Below are 23,982 nucleotides of genomic sequence, written 5' to 3'. Positions count from 1 at the left end.
CAAGGTATTGACACTCCTACGACGGGGACTCCCAAGAGTTCTGGTGATAGTTCACTAACAGCAGGCTCTAGGACGTCGATGAGTGCCAATGTGTCGCGGAAGCTGCAGGATGAGAGTATGTTGACATATCCCTAGAGCTGGATAGGACTGTACTGACGTGTTGATAGAAGCTCCTTTCCAACGGCTTCCGAGATCAGAGAGTGGGGAGGATCTCATCTTTACTTTGGCGGCACACATTGCGCAGCCAGGCTGGAGTTTTGACGGGCTTACTAGGAAATGATGATGACGGGATGGAACGAGATGAGGTGAGATGGAATGCTGGGAATGGATAGCCGGGTAGGCAAACCAGTGTGAGAGATAATTGATGTATGTTTGTCCAAATCATTCGGTCCACTTTGTCGTGAATGTGTGCATTGTAACGCGTCCTGTTGGTGAAGAGTGAACGCGTACGCACCAGGTCCGTGATGGTGAAGGCTGTTGACGAACGGTTGGCCCAGGCTTCCCAATTTCGCGGCAGAGCTCTGGACTGCCAAGCTCGAGCAGAAGAGCCGGGTTATTAGTCCTCATCCCTATTCCTCATATTATTAGCTATCTCGGCCTGGGAACTTCCTTGCGATCTTCGCGCGACAATTGCATCTACATTTCTATCGCTCCTTCACGATTGTTAGTGGTTGCCTCTGACGTTGAGCTGCATCCCCCACATTACTTCAACGTCGCTCCAATTGGACCCTGTGGCATCATCAGGCAGAAGAGCGCAAGCATACCGCCCGCAGCTTTCGCAGTTCAACACCACACCTCCCCCCACACAGAATCAACATGCGCTTCTCATCAGGCCTCGTTCTCGCTCTCCCGGCGCTCGCTGTCGCCGAGGAGCAGGTTCCTCTCCTTGACAAGGTGAAGGGCTTCTTCAACAAGGCGACGGCTGCCGTGTCCGCATCCATCCCCTCTATGCCGTCGGCGCCAGTCGACACCGCAACGAGCAAGGTGGCCTCCAACGCAGCTGCCGCCATCCAGTACCCAATTACCCTGGAGAACTGGAAAGAGACGCTTACTGTTGATGCTACCGCCAGCCCTCCTACCACACAGGACTGGCTCATCTTCACCACCGGCGGCAACACCACCTGCTTTGGCCTGTGTGGCAACGCAACCAAGGCATGGAACGTACGTATAGCATGCGGATATACAGATGACCGACACTAACATCAACCAGGCTTCTCTCCCCATCATGGCCGCGAAGCCTGATGCGCCCAAGTTTGCGTACCTTGACTGCGAAACCGAGCCTCTCCTCTGCAACGCATGGTCTGTCGGCGCACCGGCGCTCTACTACTTCCAGATCCCCAAGCCCATGGCTGACCAGTCCGCGCCCGTCCCCGTCGTTCGCTACAAGCCCTTGAACCGCACCAGCACCACCACCGAGACCTTCAAGAAGCTCATCGTTGACAACGAGATTGAGCAGGTCACCCCATACGAGGGTCCCTTCCACCCCTTCAACGGTGCTCTCCAGCTGTACAACCTTGCCATTCCTTACGCATACGTCACCTGGGGATTCTCCAAGATGCCCTCGTGGATGCCCATGATCATCATCTCCTTCCTCAGCAGGTCGTTCATGTAAGCTGAATCACTCTGAGATGAAATGCGCATGCTAATCCCAATTACAGGAGCAAGCGCATGGCGGGACCAACTCCCGCAGAGACGCGTGCCGCCGCCGCACAACCTGCTCGGTAAAGGCCCACACTCCTGCTTCCTGTGAACTAGAGACGCATGACAGGAACGTGACAAGCATCGTGCGCGATCTCAGATAATACCCAACAGAGGGATGCGAATACAGTCTTGGAATTGGACATGTTCTGGACTGGCTCGTGGAAGTACTCGGTAAATGGGGATGGAGATTTGGATGTGTGTTGTGGAAGAATAATGTAGCTCAGATACCTGGACAGGCGTTCAATCATTGCAATGCTCAGTTATACTACTATCCATGCAGAAAGTTCTTTTTTGAGTGAACAGTTGACGCATCTCATCTGCAGGGCTGCCAAGACACGATCGCGCTACGGGCAATGCCCGAGAATCTCTCGAACTCCGCAACCCCAGTTCAATATCACATCACAGCAACCATGGTGCACATATTGAAGCGCATGCGCAAGTTACGCGAGGCAAGTAGCTAATCTTCGTGCATGTCTACTCGTTCGGCAAGACTAACAAGCGCCATAGCACGTACGTAAGATTCACCTCCGCAGACACCTCCGAAAACGTCGAAGCCTACAATCGGACCCGACCAACTCGAGATACCTGAATTGTAACAATGCTGACATTGGTATCTGCGACAGTTATTATGGATAAGATGCGGACCAGGCGCGCTCATACTGCCCAAAGAGGTGTCGAAGATTAGCATGGAATTCAACACAAAACTCTACGGAGGACATAGAGGGGCAAGGTATGTGGGCATTGCTCCGTTACAAGTACCAAAGGAGGGCCAAGAATATGAAGCCAATTCAGGCACTATGTTTGAGAGCTGGCAATTGTACGCAATGACAAGAAGTAGCGCTCACTGTACGAACAGGAAATTCTGGCGCAATATGCTGCCCCGGATGAAATACCGTAACCCATCCATCCCAATGGAAGTCGCGCGACACAACGATCCCGATGGTCCCTCACTCCTCCACATCTTCACAGCAACCAAAACACAACCATCGACTGGCTCCACAAACTCTCCCACAACGCAACAATCAGACGCTTCACCGCCATCCGCAACACCAAACCCGCGTAATACGCTCGTACCCGATACCTCGAAACCCACGTTTTCGATTGACATGAGAGACCAGTCGGAGAGCGAGATCTTAGAGGCACTGGTGGAGAAGATAGGCGCAGTGGAGATCAAGCCAACGGAGGAGGAGCTCGCTGAGATGAAGGAGATTGAGGAGTTCAAGGAGAGGTCGGAGGCGGATAGAGTGCTGGTTAGGGAGAAGTTGATCAAGGAGCGGAGAGAGGCTGAGCTGCTCAAGTTGGCGAGGGGTGAGGCACCGGCTGCCAACTAAGTGTGTAGTCTGGGAGAAGTCACGAAGGATTGACATGAGAAACACGAGGAGGCTATGTGGTCTTCCACAGCAATTGGACTGCAATCTAGCGGCTTCAAGGCTGAGATATTGTAACATATGTATATTGTATGGCATACTCACGACGTCAATACGAGCCCTCGTGCCCAATGATTTTGACATGTTGGTGCTCATTGATGCATGGGGTAGCGGCTTCTGCGCAGAGGCCGGCTTTCATTCTCAAATATGCGTCTAGGGATGGTCCGCACATTGAGCGCATTCACATGACTTCGTGAATGATGCAATTCTTCTAAAACGCGTGAACGCGTCCGTCGCGCTTCTCGAGCGAGTCGCATGGAAAGTTATCAGGCTTCACGATCAACCAGCGCAAAGCTGCGCAATCGCATAAGCATCACTCATGAAGATGGCATGTAGCCGACTGGGTTAGTCCCAAGCATCAGTGGCCAACGGCCTAGCAAAAGGGAAACGGAATCAGTCTGCCTGACAGACAACCATACACCGAGCTCGAACCGCGTGAACGGTGAGCTCAGGCTGCCGGAAGCTGCCAAAGTTGCTCTGCGCTGCCTGTCGTCCGAAGCCTTCTATTGAGGAAGAAGGCTCCATGATGGACGAACTGTCAACATCTCAACCATCACACGGCTCCCCGAAAGGACGTGGACAGGAGACGTTGACACAGGGCGTTGTGGTGAGAACTCGATGGGTGAGGGCGCGCAACTTTTTTTATGTCGCTCGGCTGAACGCCGGCGCGCTAGTGGGTAGCGGCTTGGCGGGAAATGTGTGGGCGGAGGTGCGATGTTGCCCGCAGGTCACGAGTAGGCACTCATCACCGAACTTCACCTTTGGGGAATATCAAGTGTGCTTTCACTCTTTGCGACCACCACTTCTGTACACTGCTCGAAAGTGTATTGAAGATCCCGAACTTCCGGCGCCGTCACAACCTTCCTTCCAGGACCATAAACCTCTGCGTTGCGACAGGACATCACGACCGCATCAGCCATGGCGGACCTATCCATCGATGAGGCGAACAAGATTCGTCTGTCTATGGGTCTCTCTGCTCTCCCCGGTGGAAGCACGCCTGCAGCACCCGCAGCCCCCGGCCTCGATTTCAAGGCGGCGCAAAATGGCGACGACTCGGACGAAGAGCCTGCGAGCACCATCGACACGCGCCAGGCCGCCGCTTCGGACAACTGGAAGAAGTTGGAAGAAGCGCGACTGGCCAAGATAAGACGTGAAGAACGCGCCGCGGCGATCAAGAAGGAGCGCGAAAAGGCGGCGCGCTTTGCAAAGCTTGAGGGCAAGGGGCTGGCGGACGAAGCAGACGTCGACGATGACCTGGCCTGGCTGAAGAGCAGCAAGAAGCGCCAGAAGAAGATCGCCAAGGAGGAGCAGATGCGCAAGGAGCTCGAAGAGCGCGAGCGTCAGGCACTCGAGGCCATGCAATATACCGACAAGGACCTTGCTGGTGTCAAAGTTGGACACGAGGTCGACCAGTTCGACGATGAAGATCAGATCCTTGTTCTCAAAGACACTGCAGTCGACGGGGAAGACGATGACGAGCTAGAGGCGGTTGAACTCAGAGAAAAGGAGCGACTACAAGAGCGACTCGATTCGAAGAAGCGAAAGCGCGCATACGACCCCAACGATATGGACGAGGGAGGCCAGAAGTCGATACTTGCACAGTACGACGAGGAGATTGAGGGCAAGAAGCGCAATGCGTTCACATTGGACGGGAAGGGCCGAACTGTTGAAGACGTGCAGGCTGAAGTCGCAGGTTCTTCAAGACCAAAGAAGGTCGCGATCAGTCTAGACATACTCAAAGAGGACGCGCCCACTAACGATTACATGGACGTGTCGGAAGTCAAGATGAAGAAGCCTAAGAAGAAGAAGGGCAAGAAATCCAAGCGAGAACGCGTCGAAGATGATGAGGAAATGCTTGCCATGCCTGCGGAAGACACTGCAGCTGGCGACGACATGGACATTGACGGTGGTGAATCCTCCGCACCACAACAGAAGAAGAAGAAGGTGTTCGACGAGTCGTTTGTGGATGACGACGACCTTCAAGCGAATCTTGCAGCACAGCGCCAAAAGGCCCTCAAGAAGCGCAAGAAGATGCGACCGGAAGATCTTGCACGGCAATTACGTGAAGACGCATCAACACCCCAGCCAGACGTTATGGAATCCACAGAAGATGGTGATGGCGGCCTTGTTATTGACGAAACAACCGAGTTCGTACAAAATCTAGGTGCTGCAGGCGATGCCGACGAGGAGGAAGCCCGCCGGAAGCGTAGAAAGTCCAGCCACATCTCGGAGGGCACGAAGTCCATGGGCGATATGCCCGTCGCTGATGAAGACGGCGATGTCGAAATGGGCCAATCCTACGCTGAAGCAGCCGAAGCAGAAGAGGCCCGAAACCGCAGCATCTCGCGCGCTCGCTCCACCGACATTACTGAGACAGGTCTCGAGGCAGAGAAGACTGTCGACCAAGGTATGGGTGCCACTCTCGCCCTGCTCAAGCAACGAGGTCTGGTCACAGAATCCGACGCCTCCGACAAGAACGCGATGTACCGCGACCGCCAAAAGTTCATTGCCGACAAGAAAAAGGCCGAAGATGACGCCGAGCGCCAACGCAAGATCGCCCGTGAGCGCGAACGAGGTTCCGCCCGCTGGAACAACATGACGCCGCGCGAGCGCGAAGAATGGGCCCGCAAAAACAACACGAGCGCCGAGATGGTCGAGAGTCGCCGTCTCGCTGAGCTCTTTAACAAGGAGTACACGCCCAACATTGAGCTCAAGTATGTTGACGAACACGGCCGCCACATGAACCAGAAAGAAGCCTTCAAGCAGCTCAGTCACCAGTTCCACGGCAAGGGTAGTGGAAACACGAAGACGAAGAAGCAACTTGACAAGGTTGCTGCTGAGAAGAAGAAGATGGCTGAGAGTTCGCTTGAGGCGAGTAGGAGTGGGGGTGGTGGGTTGGGAAATGCGTTTGATGATCAGGCGAAGAAGAAGGGTACTGCTGGTGTTCGCTTGCAGTAAAGCTTGGATGATCGAATACTCGACGACGTGCAAGTCGCTAACAGCAAAGGCGGTATCCGTGACTGATGAAAGATGATCGAATGGCATTGCCGTGGGCTTGAAAGGTCAGTAAGTTCCTGAAGCTGTACATTAGAAACTTTATCATTAATGCGAATCGCGAAAATAGAACGTCCCCTATCGACAGTGGTGATGGTATGCACTCCTGTATGTGCACCCTACTGACTTTAGGATACTCATCTGTGTATTATTGTCCCTTTGACTCACATGACTGGCATCTCACCCAGTCATGCTCATCGTATCATGATAGCGTAAGTGCGTGTTTCACGTCGATGTATAGTCATGTCTATGCTGATGCCCCATCTTTATGTTATGGACCACCAACGCCATCCACGAACAATGCATTGTCAGACTCCATTGTGACTCTGAATGACCCTCTCTTCGGTATGATCTCTGCGTCAGAACATGTATATAGCTGCACATCTGTGCCACAGAATCAAAGGCGTGTTATATCAAAAACCTACAACGTTCTCATCATGGTCCAATACCTACCAAATTAGATTGATGATGCCAATCTAGCATACCACTACACTGCAGAGCAGACAGCTTACGGAATCTATTATCGTCGAAACGGAAATGACGATCAATTCCCAGCAGGGTTCTACGAATCCGAAAGGTGTGTGTCCATGTGCCATTGTATCCATGTCTAATTATCATCTCAGAACTAGCAGTCACCCGGTTTCCAGTCAACCAGCTTCCAATGTCTCAAACTCATTGCCGACCATCACTCTGAGCATTTGTGTCTTTAAGGGTTTCCCGCTAGATTACCAAGAATACCGACACGCTGGTCTTTGTTTCCGGCCTGACGGAGGAACAGCCATGATGATTCACACTACCGGGCCAAACACGGCATATGAGCTCCAAACGAAGGATAACTTTAACCCGAGCAAGAGTCTCAGCTTCGCCAAAGAAGTCACTGTTGGAAAAATACGGACACCAATGACCAAGGCTCGATTAGCAGCTCTCATCTACCAAACGCCGATCGACAATCGCAACCCCGAATTCAACTGTCTTCTCTGGGTAGGGGACGCTCTCGAGAGACTGGCCGCAGCTGGGTATATAACCAAGGAGGAGTGTACCGGTGGTATTGAGAAGATGGTGGATGCGACCATGGAAGCAGAGGAGGAGCCAGAACCTGGTGACCCTGCTTAAGGCTTTTGCCATCGCATGATAGCTTGGTGGTATGCAAGCTCATTGTCATAACATTCGGGGAATATTTCCTTTGCACGATCTTTCCAATCTTTGTACTTGCACGGTCGCCCAGCGCAGTGCGGATTGGGGTTGGTGTAGAACCCACGAGATCGAAATATAGTGAGGCGTTGAATGCAGTCTCGTCTGGATACGGCCCTCCATTGTAGTGACTATATTGGCGATCGTCACGGGCTTTCCCACCAGAGCAAGATCCAATGAATTCGGTCTTAGATGGTATTGATCTCATGGTTGTGAGGATTTCTCGTAGCTGTTGGCATATATGGTCCTTCTCTTCCACCGTCATTCGAGGCCAAACTTCATCAAGTCCATCACCCTCGCTAAACTCCATTTGAATGAAGGTTTCTCCACATTTCTCGCCTGCGCCGTATACGTGTGGAACAGGAAGGCCATACTGCGCGGCGAGCTCGAGTGCCCATTGCTCATCGATATTGATACGCTTGACTCGCTTGATGACTGTACCGTCGGGCTGTCGCGTAACGAGACACCCAGGCATATTGTTAATAATCTCAATGTCTGCTTTCTTAGTATCGTACCTAGGTATCAAACGTGACTTGGTTGAAACTCACTTTCTCTGTTCACACTCGTCATACTTAATGGAACTGATGCCATTCTTCCTGTTCTCACGCTGACAAAGACACCTAGGTACTCGAGGGCGCACTGTACGTAGGTACCTAGGTATGCAATATCTTATCGTGATGATGGCTTCGATCAAGCCCTTAAGGGATTGAGGGGTTGAGTCAACGAATTTGGGCACGTGGCAGTAATGTACCTAGGTATTAGCTCTGACTTTATCGCGTCTAACTTGTTGTTGGAACACAGCCCGAAGCAGTGTGCAAGAGATGGTCATCGCACAGTATCCGGGTATGCTGGGCCTTCGGGGTCGGCGCTGCAGCGTCGCCGATTGTTCCCGGGCGCTCTGAAGTTGCCCACCTGCATCATTGAACTCGTGCGCGACTTCTGCGCAACCTTCCCTAGGATCGCAAACATATATCCCATTAGGAAGCGGAACAACCCGTGGTACTTACCAGCGCTGTAGCGCTACCTGAATGAATATGCAAATCGGCGCAAAACGTTCCAGAGCTTGTGCCAACGCCTGCGCACCCCGCACTCCCTCGCCATCGAGTCCGTTGTCGCGATTTCACCACTCTCATCAAGCAGCTCAACACCCACATGATACGGTATTAGCAGAAGTTAACGTCGTATTTAGCCCATGATGAGAAGGCTACCTGCACGGAAAAGCTATGGATCCGATCTGATCTTCCTTCACCAGACGGAATCACCAGTCAGCTCTACAAAATCGCCTTCTCCCCAGATCCACGTACCCTTCAGTGCTGGTTCCCAACTCACCAAGTCATCGAAAACTGCTTTCGTGGATTTAGTATAATCTGGACAAATCAGAGGCTCCTGACGAAAAGACTCTCTGGTATCCGAAGCCAGAAGGAGCAAAGCGAAGAGCTTGTCTCGAGGGTCTGAGGCGTTAAACTTGTTCGTAGAGACTAGGAGGTCCCTGATTCCTGGGTCCGAGTTTCCCTCGTCTCTGAAAACAAGATGTTGCCATGAGTATCGGATTACGTCACAGGAAGAAGCTGTAGCAGGTTCGGAGTTGCGCGGCAGGCTGTCTAGATGATGGACCAAAGGTAGTATGATATCGAGCATCTCTTCCCAGCTCACCACATTATCGACGATTCTGAGGTCAACTTTACGACCGCCTCGCTCACTTTTGGGGGCCAGAAGGACCTCTTGCACAACCCAAATTCGGCTCCACCATGGCCGATCGAACAGTCTCTCGAAGCTGGTCCACAGTGCCTTCTTGTACCAGCCAGGAGAGCTCATATCCACACTTTCTTCGTGAAGATCGAGTGCAAGTTGGCGGAGTACTTCGTCTTCAGCAAGACCAGTCCAGAAAGGATGTGTATTCTCACACATTGCGACGTAAAGGTCCATGATCATGATCTCACCATGAGCTTTCGTCATAGGGAGTAGGTGTGCCGTCCATGCTCTCATGAGAAATCGGCTGTACTTGTCTTCCAGTCCCAACCATACCAACACTGCCTCGGCCGATGAAAATATATTGCCCATGGACTGGACTTGATGCATCTTTTCGGGCAAGTCTTTCTGGTTGATGCACAGAGCATCTATCCACAAGCACTGTTTGCTCTCGTTCCGCAAGAATGTGAGCGCCGTGTGAAGGTTCCGGGTAATTCGGAACGGCACACTGATTGGTTGCTGACATGCGCCTGATGAAGTCATCGACTGGCCAAGCAGTTGGATCTCAACGGTGTCTTTCGTATTTCCCCAACAATAGGACAGCGCTACATATGGTCTGCGACTTTCAGATTCCCCGCTTATGCTTGTATACACCAACTCGCATTCGATAGGGTCGTTCCCATGTCCCGGTCGCAGAATAACGCATCGTATCTCTTTCGACTCAGGGTTCAATGGTAGGAAGGCGGCATCGTCGTTCTTGACGCCGCGGAAAGGTAGATATAGTCGACATGGAGTTTGCAATGACGAAGTCATTGAAGGTTAAGTATTACATTTCTCTGGTTGATTTCACGAAATAGTCGGAAAAATGGGGATTAACACTTGACCAAATATTCGGATTTAGTGAGGCTGCTCAGATACATACAGATGTAGTGTGGTGGCTATGCCAACTCATTACATCACCTGCGCACACCGCTTGTTCCTTCTTTATGAGAGTGCTCCATTCAGACAGCACGAACACTCAAGTAGCTCCAGGGACGTCCCAGACCTTACCGAAAGGGTCATGATGTGCATCCGTCTCACGGTTGTATTCCAAGGCCAAACTCAAGAAATGTGCAACCTCTTCCCCATACACGCGACTGACGAACGCGTATGTCCCATCGATGCCTGCCGAAACTCCACTTGTGGAGATAATATTGCCGTCTTCTACCCAACGCGCAGTTGGCACCCAGTCTACATTGGGACCAGTCGATGTAGCCCATGTCCAGGCAGCCTTGTTCGTGGTTGCCCTGCGACCGTCGAGGATACCTGCACGGGACAGGAGTGTGGCGCCGGTACAGACGGATATGATATATTTGAGCGGTGAGGTTGTCAGCTAGTGATTGGGAGGGAAGGTCAGGGGAATATGCATACATTTGGGTAGGTAGCCTTGACGAAGTTGATCTCTTCCGTCATATCTCTACGAGTCCCTCCACCGCCAGGGACGATGAGGACGTCGATTGCGCCCTTGTCACTTGCAGAAAATATGTCGTCATCACCGTGGTCCTTCTGCTTGTTCTTCGTCCAATCAGTCTTATTCATATCCATGTAACGGTCGCAACTCACCAGATACTCCGAAAATGTCATGGCCGGCATGATCTCTTGACCAAAACCTCCATCGGTCATAGCCGACGTCACCGGATCCATGGTCTTGCTGAAGACTGTAAACTGCGGCACGATGGATGTGTTTCGGTAGTACATGAAGAGCGAGTTCAGGAGGTCCATGGGTCCGAAGATGTCGAGAGCTTGGAAGTGTGGGAATGTGAGTAGACCGAAGTGAGTTGGTAGAGTTGTGGTGTTAGCAATTTCGGGCTGGGCCGGTCTTGCGAGAGTTGAGCCGATGGCTAACAAAGTCGGGAGCAGGGTGGAGTATCGCATTTTTGGAGGTTCGTAGTTGGTAAGATAGAGTGGGCGAGAAGTAGCAAGCCAGAAGTAAGAGGAGATGTGAAGGGGCAACCCAGTGGGGACCCAAGTAGAAGAGAGGCCTTCAAACAAATACCACGGTGTACCTGCGGCTCTGAACTGGGTTTGCTGACTATTTGACGATTCTCTGAGGAATTCACTAGACTTCTTATACTCCAAATTTCGTTGGACATCTTAAACCCGAAATCTCCACATGGATGCCCGGAGCCAGCAATTTGGCTGCAGTGTAATCTAAGTCGCATGGTTGTATTGGTTCTAATGCGCTCATAAGCCTCGCCGAGCAATAATTGAGGTACAGCAGGATCAGGCGGATGCGAAGATCACACACCTCCGATGTCGAGATCGAACAACTTCGTAAGGCATCCAATGTTTGAGAAGATATGAGCGAGTTGCGAAGATTTCAACTCCACTGGTTTAAGCGACTAGTGATCATCTTGACAATCCGCATCCACCGATGACTTGTATTGCCAGTCAGCTTTCAGTGTTCGCGAGGTGTCCAATAGCTTTGGCGAGCCGCCAGGGCGTAATAGATTAAGGATGAGCGGTCAGCCCTTTCGATAATTAATCAGGAATGTGGGGTATCATGGGTTCTGGTATCGCAGCATGCCAAGAAAGTCGATTCCGGGTCTTTGTATATGTGATGTGCCTGTCCGCGACGCGGTTGCCAGATGATCGAGCAGGTGCCGCGATGCATGCATGTAGCTAGAGTCCTTCGGGCCAGCAATGTCGATGTGCGTCTAGCGTGGTCCCAGGTAGTCGCGCTCCAGCATGATTCTATATTTCTTTTCTCGGACCGGCTTAGACGATCGCATCCGGGTCCTGTGTCTGGATTCGCCAGCCTCCTCTGCCGACCGGCATGCACACTGCCTGTCGCACTTCCCAAGCTTCACCTGGTCCGTTCGCATCATGCGAACATGGCTTGATGTGCATCGAGATGAAAACACGTCCAGGGATCTGTGTTTGTGAAGTCGTTGGGTAGGCCAGCGGGTTGTCGCAAACAGCGCAACGTATGTCAATCGGACCTGCCTAACTAAAAGACGAGGTCGAAATGAAGAGAAGATGTGAAGGAAACATTGATTAGTCAGAGACGTGATCGAGAGACAGCATCGAGGATGTAGATCTCGCGCCAAGCCAGCGGGTTCCTGCGATAATGACGTAGCTTGAGCCGCGCGTGATCCCAGCTTGAAATCTGCACAGCGAACCGCATCTTTCAGCCTCCTGCATTCAAGAACCCCATCATCAAATCGCGCCTCTATAGAGTTATCTGACATTCTTGTGTAGCCCTGCGCGTTAGTGTCGACATAAACAGCAACAGCCCTGCGCCCCAATGCATGCGAAAGCTTGTTATAGCAATTCGGCCTCACAGAGGTAGTACATTCCGCGACGATGCCATCAACCCGGCCAGGCCTTGATGCGCGCAGGTCAACGCTTCGTAGGTAACATCCTATATGGAATAGACAGGAGACATATACTGACTGGTACATCCCCATGTAGATTACACGACCTTCCCAACTATCCCCCCTAAATCCCGCGGCCGACCACCATCTGACGCCCCGTCTGGTCAAGATGGCAACCGATCCGAAGACGGCAGCCATACCCACCATGAAAAGCCCCTACCGACGAAGCAGCTCATCGTGCTAGCTGTCATAGCTCTCGCTGAGCAAACGGCGCTCAACTCAATAGGCCCTTATCTGCCTGAGATGACGAAATCGTTTTCCGCTGTCAAGGATGGACAGACAGGTCTATACGTCGGACTCATCGCGTCGTCTTTCGCGTTGGCACAATTCACAACAAATTTCTTTTGGGGCTGGCTGTCGGATAAGATCGGACGAAAGCCGGTAATAATCACGGGCACATTTTTGACCATGTGCTGTTTTCTGGCTTTTGGCTTCTGCAGGGAGCTATGGCAAGCTATACTCGTGCAGGCCCTGATGGGCTTGGTCAACGGAAACTCTGGCGTTGTGTCGACGTGTTTGGGCGAGATTACGGATCGAAGCAACCAATCGCGCGCATTTACCTATCTGCCCGTCGTCTACGGTATCGGTGGCATAACGGGACCGATCGTAGGAGGACTCTTGGTGCTCTACCAGAACCCGTTCAACAAGAGCCAGTCGAATCCCTACCCGTACCTCCTCCCGAACCTCTTTTCGGCCCTCGTCCTCGCGATAGACCTGATAGTGTGTATGCTCTTCTTGGAGGAGAGTTTGGAAGAAGCCAAGAATCTGCCACCTTTCGGAAAGAGACTGGGCAACTTGTTCTCATGGATGTGGCAGTTCTCGAGCTCCACGCGACCTACCTACGTACGACGCCTCCTAGGCAATCACAAAACCCACAACTCACACGGTGGTGTGGACGATGTAGACGAGGACGACGCATCCGACGCCTCTGAGGAATCTGCGCCTACACTATTCCCACACAGTAGCGGCGACGAACTTACACGGAAGGAGATCTTGAACCGGGACACAGTCCTGCTTCTCATAACGTACTTCATATTCCAGCTCGCTAACATCTCCTACAATTCTCTGTATCCGATCTTCGCGGAAGAGCAACCACCTACCGGACGCGGGCTGAAGCCTGAGGCTGTCGGACTATCTCTGTCATTCGCAGGCGCTATAACGATACTGTTCCAGGTGGGCATATTTGGCAGGCTTCGAGACAAGATGGGCAACAAGATGGGGTACAGAGTCAGCTTAGGGCTGTTCATTGCAGCCTTCGGTCTCATGCCGTTTGTGGGCTACAAAGAGAGCAACGGATACAAGGGCATTGGTACGGGTGCTGGTTGGTTGTGGTTTGAGCTCGGCGTCGTGCTGGTTATCAAAACGATTGCAGGTGTTGGCGGCCTGACAGCTGCACTCCTTATGGTAAGTTACTCTAATTCCAACATGACGCGCTCTACGGAGGCTGATATTATGCAGATCACCAACTCCGCACCCAATCACAACGTGCTCGGTACGCTGAATGGCCTCGCTCAGACGCTCTCTGCTGCTGGTCGCGCTGCCGGACCCTTCGTGTCAGGTTCGCTTTTCACAGCAGCTACCAAGCTGAAGCCCAAAGGCGAAGCCCTGCCTTTTGGCATTTTCGCTGGTATCGCACTCCTCGGTTTCCTTTTAAGCTTCGGTATTCGTGGCGATGGACTGGAAGCCGAAGGATGGAGCGAGGATGATACCGAAGACGAAGATGAAGAGGAGGAGATTGGCGAGGGCGCGAATGAACGGACTGGTCTGATACGGAAGTAAAGACATCATCGTAACTGGTGCGATTACAGCATACTTGCATGGCTTAGGCCCCCCGAACCTTGTCTATCAGCGCGGCGTTCATATGGCGGATCTAGAAATCGTTTGCTGGTTGTGGTTTCAGCCAGTACAATATCAATATTCTTTGAACATCCGTTGTGACTGTTGCGGTGACTGCAGGCAAACAACATTTTCCAAGTCGGAGGACACATGACGACCTGTGAGACTTTTCCATGGGTGAGGCAAGCTCGGTATGTTTACTGCATGGGGGTCAAACTGGCTGTATTTGCGGTTCCTCCCGTCTGCAAATAGCGGGCCTCATGTAAGCACATCAGGCGAGCTGTTAGAGATGGGGCGTAAGGTGCATGAGCATGTATGCACCTCTGGATCACCGGGTACCAAGTTCAGCCCAGTATTGTGAGATTATGAGGGTGAGTGGGTCATGTAAGACCGGGAGCGAAGAGGAAGTGATATCTGCGCAACGCCGGCTTGGTGAGGTTTGATAGTTGCTGAAAAGAGGTTGTGGGCGCTGTAGAGGCAACGCAGAACGCCGAGCTGGTCGGCTGCGGACGGGTGATCGTGAGCTGCGTACGAGTGCTACTGCAGCACCTCCACCAACGCACGACAAAAAGATGCGTTTCAACTGCTGCAGCGATGACTTCGACTTACGAAGAGGCTAACTGGCGAGGCACCTCCGCCACAGACTCGACGCTGGACGCCTGCACCGCTAGCGGCCCGTCTACGGATCTCAGGGCTGAGCTGACTCTCCTATCTTCCACACCGTCTAATTCGACACACCCGCGCGCCAAGCCTCACGTGGAGGCAATGATTGGACCGACGTACGCTACAACCAGTACTCCAGCATCTGTGCTCTTCCGATTCACGATAGCGCTGTCAGCATTGTTGCGCTGGCTTGCTGCTGAGCCCGACCCGCGCAGGCTTGGTGGTGAAAGCTTCCTCCGGCTTAGCACGACCTAACCCGCCATGCGTGCTCCGCCAGCGACACCCGTGTAACGCGCCGCTATGCGGTGCTATTGGTACCGTTGCTAGCGGACTCAAGGCGGAACCGTACTCGCCGGCCTGGGCCTCCAGCCCTAAGATAGAACATGCGCCATAGCTTGCGGGGCTATCTCGTGTCGCGTGTAGTATGCGAATTGGGATTTGCATAAGACTCACTGCGGCGCCGAAGGCAGCTCGTATTTGTCTTGGTAGTCTTGTCCGTCTGTCTTTGATTTAACCTCGCTGCTCCTTTCCTGACCGTTGGAGTTGAGTTGTGGTTGTATCTCGTCGACTTTGTGGGAAATTGGCATCATGGGCTGGACTTTTCACGGCCACAAACGCGATGTCGATGCGGAAAAGCATCTTAGACGGCTGCACAAGACAACACCGTTTATCGAATCCCCGCTAGTTGGTGCCGATCACGAACACCTCGTCTTCTCTCAACGGCACGAAGCGAACAGCGTGGAACTTTTCTTCGATTTATTCTTTGTTGCCAATCTTGCGACTTTTACGGCCTACCACTCTATTACCGATATCGACTATCTGCTGGCATACATCGGTTTCTTTGGCATATTGTGGTCATGTTGGTTCCAGATCACACTTCACGATGTACGGTTTGCGCGGGATTCGCTCTATGAGCGCGTGTGCAAATCGATTCAATTCATCGTCTTTGTCGGTCTGGCGCTAGTCGGAAGCCAGTTCAACCCAGCAAGCGCGAAAGGTCAAGGGAACAACACTGTAAGTCTGATACCCCCATTCAGGAAAAGGCATACTGAGTCTTGTAGAACTTCCGTATCCTATGCTACACCCTAGTCATAAGCCGTGGTCTTCTCGCCATCCAGTATCTTGTGGTACTCTTCTTCACTTGGAGAGCGAAGTATACCAAGATCTACCTCCCGATCATTCTTATGTTTGCCGTCTATGCGATCGGTATGGGTGCATTCGCTGGGATGACACCCGCCTTCAAAGTTGAGGGTGATCATCGTAGACGCCTAGTCTACCTTGTTTGGTACGTGGTCATGGTGCTCGAAGCCATCGCAGTCGTTGCTATATCGTGCTTTTGGCGCATGATGAGTTTCAAAAAGACCCACCTGATGGAGCGCATGAGCTTGTTGACAATCATCGTCATTGGCGAGGGTGCAATTGGTGTCACAAAGACAGTTAGCAGGATGATGGGGAAGCACGGACTAGAAGTCGAGGGATGCTTCTTAATCATGTGCATCATCGTGGTTCTTGTGTTGATTTGGGCTCTGTAAGTATATGCAGGTATGGAAGACATGACGCATGTGAGCTAACAATACTCAGGTACTTCGACAACTTTCCCCACGGTCACTACGGAACCATTCGTCAGCAAATCTGGTCACTGCTACATTTTCCCTTTCAACTTGCTATTGTCGGTGTCGTGGAAGGCTCGCAGCAAGTTGCTCTGGCCCGCTACGTTGCCAAAAATACCAGGAAAGTAACTACTTCCATTCTCCAATACTGCCAAACGGATCATCTTGACGGTCAAAAACTGGAGGACAAGCTGCAGTACCTTTTGGAGTATTTCGAGCTCGACAGCAAGTATGAGACCAAGAGCTTCTACAATCAAGCTCAGTCGGCCATCTGGAGTGTCGGTAACGCTACAAACATCTGCTCTCAGCAAAACACCACAGAGTACAACATGGGCGAGGAAGATGACGACTGGCCTGGAGCACTCAAGAACGTATCTCACCTTCTCAACAACGGCCTATACACTGGTCTCGGCATGAAGATACCAGTCGACAAACTGAAGGACTACAGTCCCCTCGAGGTCGGTCTCAAAGGATTTGAACTCGTCTATCTCTACTTCTGGTCGTCTTTCTGTCTCCTTCTCGTCTGTCTGATCATATTTCTTTTGTTGATTCGCCGCCACAAGGCCGACCTATTCGACTTCACGTCCATCATATCCCGCAGTCTCACCCTCGGCGTTGGAGGCGCAATGTTGGCTCTAATGGCCGATACCGAGCGATTACACGCCGTCATCGAGTCACCCGCGCTCCTACCAATCTGCGTCGTGTTCCTCTTCCTCATTCTAGTCAGCGACAAGCTAAGCTCGATCTACTGCAACTGGAAACTCCAAAAGAGCGGGAAGCCATATGCGTTGGAGTACGAAGAGCCCGGACATCACGGACACGGACATAGTCCTCATGGATCCGTGCACGAGACGGGTGCGGCACACGGGCATGTGCCGCACGGCGCGGGGTTGGAAGAGATGCGCAATACGGCACGGTGGAGCACACGACCCGAAGACATGGTGCCACTCACGGCACAAAGCACAGAATACCACTCGCGGCCCCAAAGCTACGCTATGGAGCCGCTTGCTACTCCGCCGCTAACAAGCCCCCCGATGTCAAGCCACGATCCGCTGGCCCCCCAGGGATATATGGGTCACGCGCCAGCCGGATATGCAGCCGTGAGTACGGGACAAAACTACGGTGCGTAGGTTGTTATCGAGAACGGTGTGGTTCTAGATCTTCTTGTAATTTTCTGGTCATTTAGCAAGCGCGGCGTTGTCGTTTTGGAGAAGCGTCATTTGCACATCCGATATCCGGGGGACGGATGCGTCACAAAGATGGACATGGTGATATGGCGTTACCTGTTACAGCGTAATAATGAACTTTGCTACGGCGGGTTCAATAGTATTGAATGAAAAGCCTTTCAACCCTTACATAGCCCTAGTCACGGTGATCCCGAACGACGCTAAATCGACGGAACGAGATGTGTGGCGTAACGTCGACGCCTCACAAAGACGACTGACGTCGCTGCATCTTCAAATGTTTGCAAAATCCGCTCTTCATACTGACTGTTATGTCACGGTGGTGCGCGGTGCGTCGTTGTCGTTGAGGTGGCACGATCGTGTTGTATCGGCCCCGAACATAGTGACCGCGTGGCCAACAAACTGCAACACCAACATCCAACTGTATGTGTCATTCCTCACTCTTGTTATTTCCCGAGTAGTACCGCCGCAAAACCCCCACTATCTACCAGGAGTCATGGCTGATAAGAACCCACTAGTAGTAGCAGTGCAGACTGAGCTTGTGACGACTCACATAGCTGCACCCCCAGCATATCCATACGCTTTCCGCCGTGCCTATATCTGCGGTCATCCTGACGAGTTCGTTCAAGTCTCAAAGCCAGCTGACCAGAAGGGAGTCTTATATACAGTCATAGATCCAAACCAAGTCGAGGGACAGAGTAAAGACTGGCCCAGATACACGCTGGTACGGTGCCGACCGTGCGCAATCAGGTTGCGTGAAGAGCATTGCAAGATGCAAGAGAGCGGTAAAGGAGAAAGAGTGAGATCCGTAGCGGTCTACCAAGGAGAGACGATACGTCCCGATCGAGGATTGCTCAGTGAGGCTAGATCAGGGTTCGAAGCTGCATTGAAAGAATTAGAACGCATTAGTTGTTGTGGAGGAGAAGAGGAGGAACAATGGCCATTGATGAATGAGATCGTCGGTAACGACGATGACTCTATCAGAGTGGTGAGGTTTCTTGATGGTCGTCGCAAGGTCGACTCGCCGGCATCCTCGCCTTCGCCGTTTGTCCATACTTTCGGCGACATGTGGCCTCTTCGTGGAGGCGGCGATAGTGATGATATTGGCTGCTGGGCGAATTGCGAATCCTGTGGCGGAGGTCGTCGACGGAAAGATAGTGCTTTAGAGGTCCACCAGAACACCACGCCGAAGTCTAAGAGCGACAAGTGCACCGGTACGGAAACAGGGAAGCCACACGAATATCTCCAAGAACTTCATCTTGATGCTCCTCGCACGCCAATGGTGGTCACGCTCGGCCCGACAAGCGATTTGGACTGGCTGAGGTTTTCCTACCTGCTGCGCAATAAGAACCTGAGCTTTGACGACATTGCAGAGCTTGTATCGCGATATGTGCCCGATGATGGTGATCTCCCGGAAAACGATCTCGCGCAAGAAGAGGTTACAGCTGTCGGAGAGTCGGACGCGCGCAACAGTACATGGCGAATTTCCGTACGTCGATCGGGAGTTGTTGAATGGGACGTGTCGACCCTTGGGAAAGAAGGGCATGCGTCAACAACGAGCGGTGTTGGAAATGACAGAGTCCAGCCCAGTGAGCCAAGCTGCGGAGCGGAAGTTCTGAAGTCCAACGGTATAGACGTCTGCCACCACGATCCACCTCAACCCCCAAATCCTCCAGAGACTGTGAGGATCGATGGAACGACGGAGCAGTCACCCAGACAGGATGATGTCGAAGATCTAGACCAGTCTGATGATCGAGGTTCCAGCGAAGACCATGAGATATCCCGATCATGCTTCTCATCCGATTCTTCAGCTGACTCGGTCGACTTTTCGAAAGCGGAAATTGGTATGCAGGTCACCAGGATGAGACCTACCATGTTATCCTGGCTGAGGCCAAAGAGAAAATACGACAGCCTCCAAGAAAACACACGACCAAACTCACCAGGTCCTAAGGAATCCTCTGTAGGGCTCTGGAAGCGAATCAGCAGAACAACATCCCACTCCACAATGAACACCACTCTGGTGGGGAAGTTTGACCAGAAGTTGCAAGCCAAACTCTCCAATGCCAAGTTGCGAGCTTCTGGCGCGAGCCAGATACCAGCCAACGACTGCCATCCTGCGTTCAGGGAACAAGCCGACGCGTTAAACGCCCAACCAGATCTGTCCACCTCAGCTCACATCCTCAACGCCATGCGAACTCTCAACAGCCATCGCGCAAGCCAAAGCGTGCCTAGCGACACCAAGTCCCAAAGAGTGAGTCACAACTCTAGCTTCAGCAGACCCAGGCCTTGCAGCACTCACTCCACCAACATCATGCCATATGGTTTCCACCGGCCGTACAGGCCTAGCCCATTGAAGCACGTAACGCGTGTCACGTCGCTGGACGTGAACAAAGGACTTCCGCCCCTGCCCCCGGAAGCGCGACGGCTCGCGCACCAAGCTTCACACGCGAGGTTGAAGGATCTGCAGGCTGTGAAGAAGGTGGATATCCGGAAGGCGATCAATGAGTATGTAGGTGAGATGGCGAAGGCGTATTGAATGATACAATCGTTACTTTCCCTCTGTTGATGTTGCTTGGTTCGCGTGCTTGCCTCGTGGACTACTTGCGTATGCTCGGCGATATCGGAGATCGAAGCTCGGAGTTGTGCTTATCAGATCGCCCCATAGCAAGCTTCTGCGAGCTGGCTGAATGCTCTTCCACCACCCCGCCTCGATGCTATCCAATGGCTGCTCAATGCTCTTCAGGCAAATGCATCATGAGATACGAGTCACATCTGGCATGCCCGACTGAACCGACATGATTTGTCTATAAAGACGCGTTAATTCGCGCATCCAGAGCGCGTAACTAACCATCAACTAACTTCCATACCTGAAGCTCTAACAGCATCCTCACTATGCCGCAGCCAGGCCAGTCCCACGAAAAAGACCCGCGATGGACAGCGGTTGACACCTACTCGTTCGGCCACCTCCATCCCTCCACGCGCATATCCCCCTCCCAATCCGCCCTCCAACACGCCCTCGACGCCTCCCAACAAGCAGGCCTGCCAGACATCGCCGTGTCGCCCTCCCAGGGAAAATACCTCCAACTCACCGCACGCCTCGCGCGTTCCAAAAACATCCTCGAAGTAGGCACATTGGGCGGATACAGCACCATCTGGCTCGCAACGTCCAGTCCCAACGTAAAAGTAACGAGCGTCGAAGTCGATATGCACCACGCCAATGTCGCACGGTCGAATATCCAGACCGCGGGTTTGGAGGACAATGTGGACGTCATAGAAGGGCCTGGTATGGACGTCCTTCCTGCTCTGGCACAGCAGGTTAGAGACGGCAAGAGGCCGAAATTCGACTTCGTCTTCATCGACGCGGATAAGGAGAATAACTGGAACTATGTGGATATAGCGCTGGGTATGTGTGAGGCGGGTGCCTGTGTGATTGTGGATAATGTGGTGAGGAAGGGGCAGTTGGCGGAGGAGACGGATGATCCGAGGATTGCAGGGGCAAAGAGGGTGGTGGAGAATGTGGGAAGAGATGAGAGGTTGGATGGTGTGGTGTTGCAGACGGTGGGGGAAAAGTCCTATGATGGGTTCTTGCTTGCTGTTGTGAAGTAGAGGGAGAGGTGAGGTCTGGAGTCTGCAGCATACATTATCATTATTCTTTCTACTACTGACGACTTATCTCTTCCTTATCAAGGCCTTTACTAGGGTATCTCCTCCACCCTCCACTACCACCGAACTCGTCATAGCAGTATTGCGTTTAGATCGACTCTCTAGGTCTTCAGGATACTAGCAGCCACCAAAATCGCATCACTAGTCTTCTGCACCCACTCCTGCGCCAGCTCCGCATCCTGATCAAACGTGATGCTTTCCGTGATACCCGGGAACGTTACAGGCGCGTATCCTGTATCGCGCCCAGGAGCGAAGATGGTATGCTGATAAAACTCTCTGGTGGGCAGTCCACCCTGCGAAGTGAAGCCCCGGGAGAAGTCCCTCGCCTTGTGGTTCTGCACAGTGATGAGCTCCGTGTCATTCGCAGCAACAGCCTGATCTCTCAGATCGACAAACTCCTGGGCGGAGGTTTCGAATTGAGTGATAGCGGCAGTGAGATTTGTAAGGTCAACGGTGAAGTTGCTGCTGCTGATATCCGTCTCGAGAGCTTCAAGGTAAGTGTTCAGCTCTGAGACGTAGTCTGCTGGCTCGAGGGGCAGGACGGGATCGGATACCATGTGGTACAAGAGGAGAGTGAGGAACTGGCCCATCGCCTTGTGGGTGACGAAGCCAGGGTCTCCAAACGTGGCCATCCAGTGGTAGGAGTCGTAGTTGCTGTGGTAAGGGTAAACAGGATCGTTTGGACCTAGAGATGGGTGTATAAAGTCAGTATCTGTCTCATACAATTTGTACAGGAATGTCACTGACCTCCGCCAGCACCCATATCGATGGATGCGATACCACGGTGGAGGAAAGCGGTATAGTCACTACCACTGCCGAGTACACCGACTTCACCGCTTTCGTGCGACCAGACATCGTACATGGTGAGACCGGTGTCGTTGCGGTAGGGGTACACGACCTTCTTCATCAGGCTGGTGGCGATGGCGTGTAGGTCTGGGGTTGCGGAAACGTCTGGGATTGGTCCACTGACAGCGACGTCGATGTTGAGGTAGGATACTGCGGCGTTCTTGAGCCAAGGGATATACTCCTCCATCCACTCAGTACTATAAGTATTTAGTATCCTGGTTGTTCATGTGATTTTCTAGTCTTACCTTCCAACAAGACCATACTCTTCGGCATCCCAGCTGCAGAGAACGATTGTTCGCATTGGCTTCCAACCTGTCTCGGCAAGAGCACCGAAAGCCTTGGCCAGCTCGATAAGTACAGCGGATCCGGAATTGGGGTCGGCGGCACCGCCAACAATCCAAGCATCACGATGGTTGCCCACAATGACGACCTCGTCTTCGTTCGTACCGTTGATGATGCCGACTGCGTTCCAGATGGTACCGTAGGTGTCGTTCATTACATTGCTCATTGAAAGCGATGCGCCGGATCCCTCGCCAGTGAAGTAGTCTACGCCGGGGATAGCACCAACCCACCGCGTCCTATTCACCTCGGTGCCGTTGGTACCAAAGCCGTTGAGGGCTTGGAGAAGCGGTTGAGCCTCGATCCAGGAAATAGGCAGTGATGGAATTTGCGGGGTGATGTCGGTGCGATCTGCGCGTGGGGAGTCTGGCTTGGAGACGTAACCTGGAGTAGTTGGGTCGCCGGGATACGTAGACAAGAACTGGACAGATCCGCGTTGAACGGTTGAAGGGTTCCTCGCTCCGCCGTAGGGGTATGGAGCCACTCCCTTTGCTGAAAATTGTTAACGAGTAGTTCTGGGAAGAGGTCAAATAAGCTCACCTTCAGTCATGTTGCCGTCATCACCAGGATCGGTGAAGATCACAGCACCGATCATGCCGTGATCCTGTGCATTCTTGACTTTCAGCCCACGGAATGGTCCACCGTACTTTGCTAGAGCGATCTTGCCCTCAAGTTCGACACCAAGAGCTTCGAGGCGGTCAAAGTCGACCTGCTGGCCTCTTCCGACGTAAACATATTCTGCAGATGCGTTGCCTGTGAAGCTGTAGCCATGGAACACGGGGACACTGTTGGGATAGCTCGTGGTCTCGTCCTCTTCCAGTACATCTTCCAAGAGGGTCGGGGTGTAAGTACTACCGTTGGAATAGGTAAGCTGCAGCGAGTTCGATACAGGATAATTAAGGAAGACATCTGCGTCTCGTTAGTGCCTGCCGCAACGACCATCATTGGTTTCATACAGTATTCGTCGAGCCTTGACGTAAAGCCATATTCAGACCATTTGTCAGCCGTCCACTGTGCTGTGTCAAGGATTAGTTACATATCGGATAGGTCCGGGAAAGGCTTCAAATACCCATTGACTCGTTCTGACCGGCCAAATGCTGGCCATGAGCTGCATTTTGTTAGCATGCACTTTGTATCGAGCCCGAGAGCCATACTATAGTAGTATGACCATTCCGATATCGAGACGGAGTCGAACGAGTTCAGCAAGATCTCTTCATTGGGCGTCAAAGCTGGAGGGAAGACGGATTGTCTCTTGACATGCTTATGCGGGTGATGAAAGAATGCACGTTCACGCTGACAGGCTTGAGCGCCAATGGCAGCGAGCGCTAGAAGTGCTGTTCTCATATTGACTGACAAATGCACA

General features: G+C 52.5%; 10 protein-coding genes across 10 annotated transcripts; 8 read left to right on the top strand and 2 right to left on the bottom strand.

The window, feature by feature from the left end:
• Nucleotides 1-816: 816 nt before the first annotated feature.
• Nucleotides 817-1,725, top strand: J4E85_006745 (uncharacterized protein; the record flags this gene model as incomplete). Its single annotated transcript, XM_051470981.1, has 3 exons — nucleotides 817-1,161; nucleotides 1,211-1,608; nucleotides 1,659-1,725. The coding sequence occupies 3 exons, from the start codon at nucleotides 817-819 to the stop codon at nucleotides 1,723-1,725; spliced, it is 810 nt and encodes a 269-aa protein (XP_051325191.1).
• Nucleotides 1,726-2,111: 386 nt separating this feature from the next.
• J4E85_006744 (uncharacterized protein) lies at nucleotides 2,112-3,032 on the top strand (the record flags this gene model as incomplete). Its single annotated transcript, XM_051470980.1, has 3 exons — nucleotides 2,112-2,154; nucleotides 2,350-2,431; nucleotides 2,558-3,032. The coding sequence occupies 3 exons, from the start codon at nucleotides 2,112-2,114 to the stop codon at nucleotides 3,030-3,032; spliced, it is 600 nt and encodes a 199-aa protein (XP_051325190.1).
• A 1,014-nt stretch (nucleotides 3,033-4,046) lies between these two features.
• On the top strand, nucleotides 4,047-6,086 carry J4E85_006743 (uncharacterized protein; the record flags this gene model as incomplete). Its single annotated transcript, XM_051470979.1, has 1 exon — nucleotides 4,047-6,086. One exon carries the CDS (start codon nucleotides 4,047-4,049, stop codon nucleotides 6,084-6,086), a length of 2,040 nt encoding a protein of 679 aa, XP_051325189.1.
• Nucleotides 6,087-6,785: 699 nt separating this feature from the next.
• Nucleotides 6,786-7,295, top strand: J4E85_006742 (uncharacterized protein; the record flags this gene model as incomplete). The annotated part of the gene is made up of 1 exon (XM_051470978.1): nucleotides 6,786-7,295. The coding sequence occupies one exon, from the start codon at nucleotides 6,786-6,788 to the stop codon at nucleotides 7,293-7,295; it is 510 nt and encodes a 169-aa protein (XP_051325188.1).
• A 2,785-nt stretch (nucleotides 7,296-10,080) lies between these two features.
• J4E85_006741 (uncharacterized protein) lies at nucleotides 10,081-10,976 on the bottom strand (the record flags this gene model as incomplete). The annotated part of the gene is made up of 2 exons (XM_051470977.1): nucleotides 10,081-10,434; nucleotides 10,473-10,976. 2 exons carry the CDS (start codon nucleotides 10,974-10,976, stop codon nucleotides 10,081-10,083), a joined length of 858 nt encoding a protein of 285 aa, XP_051325187.1.
• Nucleotides 10,977-12,407: 1,431 nt separating this feature from the next.
• J4E85_006740 (uncharacterized protein) lies at nucleotides 12,408-14,257 on the top strand (the record flags this gene model as incomplete). The annotated part of the gene is made up of 3 exons (XM_051470976.1): nucleotides 12,408-12,453; nucleotides 12,516-13,882; nucleotides 13,937-14,257. 3 exons carry the CDS (start codon nucleotides 12,408-12,410, stop codon nucleotides 14,255-14,257), a joined length of 1,734 nt encoding a protein of 577 aa, XP_051325186.1.
• A 1,308-nt stretch (nucleotides 14,258-15,565) lies between these two features.
• On the top strand, nucleotides 15,566-17,717 carry J4E85_006739 (uncharacterized protein; the record flags this gene model as incomplete). Its single annotated transcript, XM_051470975.1, has 3 exons — nucleotides 15,566-15,991; nucleotides 16,039-16,505; nucleotides 16,559-17,717. The coding sequence occupies 3 exons, from the start codon at nucleotides 15,566-15,568 to the stop codon at nucleotides 17,715-17,717; spliced, it is 2,052 nt and encodes a 683-aa protein (XP_051325185.1).
• A 1,120-nt stretch (nucleotides 17,718-18,837) lies between these two features.
• On the top strand, nucleotides 18,838-20,307 carry J4E85_006738 (uncharacterized protein; the record flags this gene model as incomplete). The annotated part of the gene is made up of 2 exons (XM_051470974.1): nucleotides 18,838-20,022; nucleotides 20,128-20,307. The coding sequence occupies 2 exons, from the start codon at nucleotides 18,838-18,840 to the stop codon at nucleotides 20,305-20,307; spliced, it is 1,365 nt and encodes a 454-aa protein (XP_051325184.1).
• Nucleotides 20,308-20,663: 356 nt separating this feature from the next.
• Nucleotides 20,664-21,377, top strand: J4E85_006737 (uncharacterized protein; the record flags this gene model as incomplete). The annotated part of the gene is made up of 1 exon (XM_051470973.1): nucleotides 20,664-21,377. The coding sequence occupies one exon, from the start codon at nucleotides 20,664-20,666 to the stop codon at nucleotides 21,375-21,377; it is 714 nt and encodes a 237-aa protein (XP_051325183.1).
• A 158-nt stretch (nucleotides 21,378-21,535) lies between these two features.
• On the bottom strand, nucleotides 21,536-23,963 carry J4E85_006736 (uncharacterized protein; the record flags this gene model as incomplete). Its single annotated transcript, XM_051470972.1, has 7 exons — nucleotides 21,536-22,119; nucleotides 22,182-22,477; nucleotides 22,526-23,111; nucleotides 23,160-23,528; nucleotides 23,576-23,635; nucleotides 23,689-23,727; nucleotides 23,774-23,963. The coding sequence occupies 7 exons, from the start codon at nucleotides 23,961-23,963 to the stop codon at nucleotides 21,536-21,538; spliced, it is 2,124 nt and encodes a 707-aa protein (XP_051325182.1).
• Nucleotides 23,964-23,982: the final 19 nt, after the last annotated feature.

This window comes from Alternaria conjuncta (genome assembly GCF_024043145.1).
Source record: "Alternaria conjuncta strain BMP 0040 chromosome Unknown scaffold_9, whole genome shotgun sequence".
Lineage (NCBI taxonomy): Eukaryota > Fungi > Ascomycota > Dothideomycetes > Pleosporales > Pleosporaceae > Alternaria > Alternaria conjuncta.
This window is presented reverse-complemented; position numbering and strand designations above follow the sequence as displayed.